The sequence below is a fragment of the Cicer arietinum genome, chromosome 4 (assembly GCF_000331145.2).
Source record: "Cicer arietinum cultivar CDC Frontier isolate Library 1 chromosome 4, Cicar.CDCFrontier_v2.0, whole genome shotgun sequence".
In the NCBI taxonomy this organism is placed as follows: domain Eukaryota; kingdom Viridiplantae; phylum Streptophyta; class Magnoliopsida; order Fabales; family Fabaceae; genus Cicer; species Cicer arietinum.
The window spans coordinates 60986944-60996200 of record NC_021163.2 but is presented as its reverse complement, the minus strand read 5'-3'; the positions used below and the strand labels follow the sequence as shown (position 1 = coordinate 60996200).

At 24.5% G+C, this 9257-nt stretch overlaps 1 protein-coding gene across 1 annotated transcript; it reads right to left on the bottom strand.

Annotated features, from left to right (window-relative positions):
* Nucleotides 1-2838: 2838 nt before the first annotated feature.
* On the bottom strand, nt 2839-4556 carry LOC101502455 (uncharacterized). Its single transcript, XM_004498910.3, has one exon. It carries the CDS (start codon nt 4389-4391, stop codon nt 3411-3413), a length of 981 nt encoding a protein of 326 aa, XP_004498967.1. The 5' UTR covers nt 4392-4556; the 3' UTR covers nt 2839-3410.
* Between the last annotated feature and the right edge of the window lie 4701 nt (nt 4557-9257).

The window sequence follows — 9257 nt, the reverse complement described above, 5'->3', positions numbered from 1 at the left end:
TCTACTTTTATTGCAAATAATATACACTCTCTCTGGATTTAAATAAACAAAAAATTATATACACAAATACACTATGAAATTGATATACACTCAATGATGACAAGTACACTATGAAATTGATATACACTCAATGATATACACTCAATGATATAAACAAGTAATATACACTCAATGATGACAAGTACACTATGAAATTGATAATTATGTAAAGAAATTTTAAAATGGAGCCTAATTGCATATGTAGTTTTTTTCTATTAAAAAAGGTGTGATTTTATTTGTAGTTTAAAGTGAATTTGTCGACATGTGTTAGTATTATCTCATTATAGATTTTATTTCAATTAAGGCCCAAGGTAACTAACTAATGGGCCAATTATCTAGTTATCTCTAACCATAGAGTGGCTTAGTGGCTAGATATAGTGGGTACCCAATTATGAAAATTTTACTTCTCACTCAAATAATTATATTTCTACCACACATTTTCATCAAATTATCTATTTTATCCTTAATTTAATTTTAAAAAATAAAAAATATGATGTTATATCCAAACTTAAACATGGTTTGTGGAACATGAAATATTTTGAGAAAACTATAAAAAATTTAAAAGAATACATTTATGTTATGAAAAATTATAAAATTTAGTGTTTCAAAAGGTTAATGTGTTTCGAAAAATTCTATTTAAAAAAAATATATCTTTTCTTAAAAGAAATTAATTATTTAAAAATAACAGGCAAATTGTATACATGTTTGTTGGAACTTTTAAAAAAATTACAACAATTCCAGCAAACCATGTATATGTTTTTAAAACGTTAAAAAAATTATAAACAACCAGAAAACTTAAATTAAGATTTTCAGAATATAAATGCATTATAAAGAAATTTAAAATCTGAATTTTTCTAGAACACTTTTATATTCTAGAAAATCGAAACTTTAAGGTTTGCTGAAACAAATTTGTGTTTTAGAAATTTTAATTTTTTCTAGAAATAACTTAATTTTGAATTTTTCAAGACACATTTCAAATCTAATTGATGTAGGAAATTTTTTTAATAAAAATACTGAAGTGACTTGCCACCTTAGTGTTGTTTAATAAAAATTATTCATAATTTATACAAATTTTAAAAGATAAATGATCTATGTAAAAAGTAAAAGACTTAAATTGATATAACCAAATAAGATAAATAAAAAGTATTATTTTCTCCAAAAAAAATATGTAATTTTCTATTAAAAAAAAGGTTATACCCACAAAAGCCCTTATACTGAAAATAAAAAATAAAAAATATTATAATGTTAATTTTTATTTTTAATTTCATAAAAATAATCATTTTTGCTCTAATCACTCCTCGTTAATCCCTTCAACGTTAATTTAAGTTAACGATGAATCATTTAAGAGAATACAAATTTAAATTCTGACTGAAATAATTGTTGGTCAGATTTTATTTATTTATTTGACTAAATTCTGAATCATTATAGCTATTTTTTCCACATAAAGTTATCTACAAACTAGTGGTGACGGTCATGAATTAATTGCAAAATTTAAAATAAAAAAGAATTAATAACTACAAGTAGTGACGACACCAAATTGACTTTTTTTTATTCATTCACTATACAAGGTCATGCAAAATATTCTTTTAATTTGATCATTGCAACATTTTCAAATAAAACATAAACTCAAACATATTAGTAATTATTGCCTCAAATCCTCTTATGATTCAATTTTTATGCTTTTGTAAAAAAAAAATAGTAATTCAATATTTTAAAAATTAAAACTCATCAATAAATAAATATTTTCTACGTATTTTTTATTTCTCAATCACATCTAGAGATACATAGAAGTAGAGACCAATCTTATCAAGGAAAATACAAAATAATTTTTTCTATGTCTTTTTTACCATCAATTTTTATTTTTCTTAATAAAAGGGAAAAAAATATATTTTAGTAATATAATTTTGCACACTTAACTAAAAGTAACTTTTTTTTCAAAAGGAAGTATAGGGTGCTAATATATATTTTCTAAACATAATCGACTCTCAAATCTAAATTTAGTTCAAAAGACTAATTTTTACAAAACCAATTTTTTCAATATTTCTCTTATTAAATAAATTATTGGTGATAAACTCTATTGATCACAAATAATCAGTTGGATTTTTCAATTAATAAAAAAAATTTCCATTTTGAATCTTGTATATAAATTCTCATGATTTTCTTTATAATAAAAGGGGTCTAAATAGATAAAGGAATACAAATATTATTTATAATCTACCATTAATACGTATTAATGTGAGACTCTTTGTAAAATAAAAACAATGGGTGACACATTAAAAAAAGTAACGTGAGACTTAAAAAGAAAAATCGAAAACCAATAGTGCATGCACTAAATTTGAGATACCTTGATGAAATTAACATAGACAATAATTTTTTATTCATTTACTTATTTAAATTATATTTTGGGTACGTACCCAAGAAAAAAAAGAGTATATATTGGATTAGTCAAACTAGTTTAGCTTTTATAAGTCTCACAGTATCTTCACTTATGACATGCATCAAAATTCCACATGACAAGTTGGTACCAACTAATTAAATCCTTTTATAGCAAAATAACTAATTAAGCCTAACATCATAGGAAACAAAAGTGTGCAATAAACTTTCAGAATATGCTGACTAAGACTTTTTTCATTGTAATATGACCAAAAACAAATATTATATTTTGTGTCATATTTTCTTCACATAGGCAGCAAAGTACCCAATAATTTGGAAATAAGTTTTATCATTTGATTATTAAAAAAAATAATAATAATCACACAAGCCTAGTAAGTAATTAGTTCAATTTACAGCTATGTCATTCTCAAACTGAAAGACATACACATACTTAGACTAAAAAATTAATGGAAATGTGAACAAAATAAGGAGTTATATCTAGCACAGGCTTGAATTCAATACAGTTCTGTTTTGTCAGAATAGTCATTCACATCAAATGACCCCAAAAAGAAGGGGAAAAAATGCATATGCAATTGTTTATGGGACTTGATTGTATGCAACATTTATTTCTTGGCCCCCTTCTCATTTAAATTCTTCCTTATCTTTCCAACATTAGTAAATCTTCTCTAGACTTAGATCTTTCACCCATGTTGCATTGTGCTACATAAATCATTAAATTTGAAGAGAAAAATCTAAAAGTCTAATATTGCATCATACAACAATTTTAGTGGTTTCAATTTATAGACATAAACATAGGAGAGGATCCTAAATAAAATAGAAGTAATTAAAAAAAAAGATTTTTGACTATGTTAGGAGAAGATTTGAACAAAGTTACACTAATAGTCTTTGTAACTTTATTTGACAAGTGAGGAAGTACCAAAAAAAAAGCACTTGACAAAATTTTCATTTTCAAAAGTCATAAAATTTATGTTATGAACTTACCAAGGAAAATTAAGATCTAAGAAGTAATCCTCTGACCACTCTTCTAAATAGTTCTCTTGTACATCAAACAATTCATCAAAGACATGATGACATGCATCATCTTCTTTATTCACTTGTGGTGATACATCATGTTCCATTTTCTTCAAGAAATTGAACCACAAAGTTGATGTGACAAAATTCATTGTGTCATTCCATTCCATTTGATATTGTTCTCCTATTGATCTCATTTCTTCCATACCTTCATCATCCATGGATGCATGGAATCCCCCTTCATTTGATTGAGTTGTTGTAGCACTTGTTTCAATAGTGTCCACCATTGAAGAAAATCCTTTTCCTTGTGATATTCTATTTGAAGGAACTTGGCAATCATTTGCTAAAGAAAGTGGAGGAGACGATGATGTTTGAGATGAATAAGAGCACAATGAAGAGTTGTTATTGTTGTTGTGAAGTAAAAAGGTAGCTTCTAAATTGTTGAAATCATCATCTAAACTAAGGTTTAATCCCAATGTGTGATTTGGGAGGGTAAAATTGGTATTTGCAACCACAAGAGGTGGAGAAAATGATGAAGAAGAAAGAGGCCATGAGTGAGAATTTGGAAGTGAGAGTGAAGGATGGGATGAGAATGAAGAATATGAAAAATTGGTTGTGCATGATGGATAAATCCTAGGATATCTCTTAGACTTGAACCTTAAATCTTGTTCAAAATTTGGAAGATGGGAAGAGTGGTTAGAATGAGATAGTACTAGTGATTCTTCTTCTTGTTTCTCATTGGCTTGTTTCATAGTTGCTCTATGAAATTTCAAGGCACTAACAATTTCTCTTCTAGCCTCAGCCATATTTAGAAGTTTCTCTTGATAAGGCCTAGTAGTATGAAGCCTTCTTCTTACTTGTTTTTTATTATGCTGTTTGACTTTGCCATGTTTTCTTAAATTTTGTCTTGTTGAAACTGAAACAAAATCATGGTCTTTTGTGTTCATAGTTTAATTTGTGGTTGTTAGTTGTTTCACCGTGTACTTCATATGCAAGCACTAGAGAGAGAAGGGTCATGTTCTAATTCCATAACACTTCTTTCTTTTTTTGTTATGTAACAAGTTTGGTATAAATAGTTGAGAAAAGAGAGAAGTGGAATCATGATCGTATCTTTTTTTTTTCTTCTTCTCTTAATACTATAAATTTTGAGACACAAAATACATAATATTATAGAGGGAAGTGCTGGTCCTATTAGATGAACTTTGATGTTATAAATAGCTGGGCCATAACATAGTGTCAGACTTCTTATTTATTATTGTAAATTTTTATAACATAATGTCAGACTTTTATTTATTGTAAATTTGTTGTGTTTTTTGGAGTTTTCTTTGTTTTGGTAAACTACTTTTGTTACCGTTTTATTTTTATTACCCATTTTAAATGGATTCTTTTTAATCAGTGGTCACTTTCTCTATCAGTCTCATAGCATGCTATGTCATCAACACTTTCAACTATAAAAGTACAAATCTTGCCTCTCTTGTTTGAATACTCTACCAATTAAATATTTTTCTTCTCTTTACAAAACTATTAATTATATAAAAGGTATTAATGTATACGTTATTAATTAGTAAGTGATCAAATATATATATTGAATACACTTCTTCATATTTAAAATTCAAAGTCTAAATTGTGATAATATTACCAAAATTTAAATGGACAAAATAGATTATATTTATAAATATATATTATGTTATATTTTATTCGATGTATAACTCTTAATAGTTATATATTCACAAAATATATTTATTTATAAGTATAGAAATAGCTTTTCCATAATTATTTATATGACATAGAGTTCCTCTTACAACTTTTTTCTTAAAATAAAATTATTTACAATTTAAAACTTTTATGATCAGCAAACAAATAACTTCATAAAATTTCGATAATTTAAATAATTTAACCATACCGAGATTATAACGCCAATAAACATAATGATTATTGAGAATATTTGAAGAAAAACAAGAAAACAAAGGAACATGTCTCAATATAATAACTTATAATTTATTTATCTAAATGCAACTTGGCCCAAAAAATCGTCGAGACGGGAGACCGAGCATATGCCCGAAAACTTAAATATTTAGAGGGTACCAATATTTGTTTTAGTCCTAGAACATTATAGGGTTGTGTGTGCATTCAATGTCTTTTATTTTTGTATGTATGTATGCAAAAAGGAAAAAAATACAATAGAATAAATGAAGAGAAATGAGACAGAAAAAAATTATTATTGTTCTTCATTTAAGTTTTTAAAGTTTATTAATTGATTTTATAACTTGTCAAAAAGTAAATAATTAATTAAGTTCAAATATTTGATCCATAATATATATATAATACATAATTTTATGCGAATTTATTATCACTTTATATTTATACCATATATAATATCAATTCTCACATGATGCTCGTTGCTCCAAGAGTCATATTCAATACATGAACAATGAAAGAAAATAATTTTTTTTCATACATGTCAAATTTAAATAGTCGTACAAAACAAACTTTATTATATGTAATTAGAATTAATTATATTATTTTTTAATTAAAATTGGTAACACTTAAATTTTAAAGTAAATTTTAAAATTATAGATTTATTTTAAAATTAAATTTAAATCATTATCTAGTAATAGTTTAAAATCACGTTCCAAACATTTTGAAACTTATGTATAACAGATAGTTCTCACGATCTTAATGATAAAATTTTATTTAAAAAGTTAAAAATCATTAGAAATATTTTAACAATTGAATTAAAATTAAGATTTATGACATTGAATTATTTGATAGTATTTAATTGTTTTTATAATACATGTGTAATTTAGAAAATAATTTTTTTAACTGAAATTTAGAAAATAATATTAACTATTGTTGTCATTGTTTCATATGTTGAGACACATTCCTCTAAATTAAAAGTATTAAAATCTTAATTATATACCAACAACTATCTCCCAAGATTGATTAAATAGTCTTACTTTGATTTCTAATACAAATAATTTTTCGAAAAATATGGATTATCATAAATAAATTATTAAAGTTTTTACAACAAAAAATAATAATTCTAATAATCACAAAACTTTGTTCGTTTACCTCTAATTATCCTTTAAATTTGAATTTTTTCTCGAATAATTGTCATAAAATGCTAAGACGTAGGTGAAATATTGCAACAAGTTGACTTTTCAAGTTACTTTACATGCGAAGGAAATTGAAGATATTGATTATGTGGATAGACTTTTATTTATTTTTAAGGTTATGTGTGTATATAAATTGTTGTAAAGAAAATCAAAAAATATAGTCTATTTATAAGATTTGATGAATATTTTCTAAATGACTAGTATGAAAAATATATTGTTACAGCATTTGGTAGAGTTTCAAATAATTATAAACTTTTGATTAAACTAATTGTTATTGAAATTAAGATAAAAAAAATTAACAGTGCAAACATAATATAACTTAAATGACTAAATTAAAATAAAATAAACTTCAAACACATAAAAAAACGAGTTAAACTTAAAATACTATAAATGTAATTTTGTTTTATTAATATTTTCAACTTCAAATAAACAATACAATCGTAGATAAATTAAATACAATGTAATTGAAAAATGATAAACAACAAGAAAAAATGCAAATTACAATCACATCCATTGACAAGATAAAATTAATAAAGAAAGAGATAGTGATTAAAGTGCATATATTTATAGAAGTCTTCCGCCTACATTTTAAACCTCTTTAAAAATAGTTTAGTATATATCTTCATGGTTTTAACTTCAACAAAATCAAGACCTCACACTAAATACTCTATACATAAGGATATAACATTTTAAATAAATAAAAAACACTGCCTTCCCATTTCCTAAGTAAAATAAAAATTAAATTAGTCTTTGTTTTTTGAATTTTGTATTCAGTCCTTATAGTTTAAAAAGTATTTATAGAAACCTTAGACTTTTAGTTTAAAACATTTATTGTAATAAAAAGAGAGAGAAGTCCAATTACAAAAGATTCTCTTTCTAAATTTTGTCTAGCTATAGAAACATGTTAATTGAGGAAGGAACTAACTACTAACTAGGAATGAAGTATGATTAATCCATAGGCTGACAAAATATAAAGAAAAATTGAGAATATTGAATCTTCCCGACACAATTATTCAGCCTTTATAAATGGTATGTCACCATTTACCTAGACTGCTACTAAACGTACACTGACCCATATCAATAATTTGTGGCGATAATAAAATAGTATAATTCTAGTTATTATATAGTACAGATCAAAGTACTATTTGTCCAGACACTTGAGGGAAGATTTCAGATTTGGAAATGCTACACTAAAGAAAAGCCATTTATCATATTACTTTCTGCAATATTCAAACAACCTACATATCTTTATATATTAAGTATATATTCACCACCTCATCTACGAGTTCGTGCATTTACTATATTATAGCATATATCTCCACTTGACTATCAACTACATTTGATCAAAAATAACTCCTTAAATTTACGAGTTATTTCATTTATATAATATAATATAACCATTATTATAGATATTTTTAATTTATATTTATTATACAATAATTTTTCTTTTAAGTGAGTCTATTCTATATATTCATTGTATTATGCTCCCCTCAAACTTTTTCATGCACTCAATACAAGGAGTATTTTAGTGTTAAATCACTAGGGAATAGATTTATGACAATAGGTTTTAATGGCCACCACATCTTAATCAAAATCTTAAAACAATACATTTATGAATTATCTTATTTATATATTGTTCAACTATTATTTTTTTAAATAATATAATAATTATGATTCACATTTGCTATACAACATATACTTGTTTTATGAATAAGGAGAAAAAAATATATATTTATGTTATACACTTTCAATTTCGATATATATAGATATGTCAGTTGGATTATTCCTATCTATTTTAAAATTTACATATAAAAATATGACTTGAACTAAATATTGTCAACTTTCTTCTTTTGATTTCATTTTTTTAATTATAGATTAGTTGTGTGTTGGGAGTATAATAAAATGACGTGTTATAATCAAAAAATTTAAAATAACAATGTTGTGTTAGTATTTTTAGTAATTATTAAAATTATGTTCTTGGTAGAGATCGAACCTTGATTTCATTATTATTCTATTCTTTAACTCATTAATTTCATCAACTAAAATAATCGTATATCTCCTATTATGTGTTATAATGATGATTTGATTTTTTTTGAATTTGAATTTAAGGTAGTGCAGTCATTACTTTCGGATTGTCTTATTAAGATCATATAATTTAAATTTCAAAATTTATTTTTAAGTAACGTGTGATGTACTAACTACAATACTCACATAAGGCTAATTGCAATGAATCCATATCATATTTTCTTGCTTCGCAAGATTAGTTAGGAATGAATTAATCCCAACATACACTTTAACTAGAAATTTAATATACCTTAATATGTGATTTTTAGCCTCTCACTTTCACTTTTACTTTTACGTAAGTATATCTAAACATATATTATTAAAAAATAAGACATAGAATTATTCAATCACAAATAAAAAATATTATGAAATATAAGCATGAAATAATTATTATTGAGAATAAATAAAATAGACAACATGGAAACTTATAGGTATTTGGCTATAAAAAGAAAATGATGTTTTTCATACTCTTGTGAAAAAGATATCACATGGTAAAATTGACATCTCAATTATATTGATACTTACACTACATGATAGAATTAACATCTCAATTATATTGACGGCTAAAAACTATCATTTATATAGGTTATATGCAGCACTTTAAAAATTAAACTAAATTATAATTATTTAGTC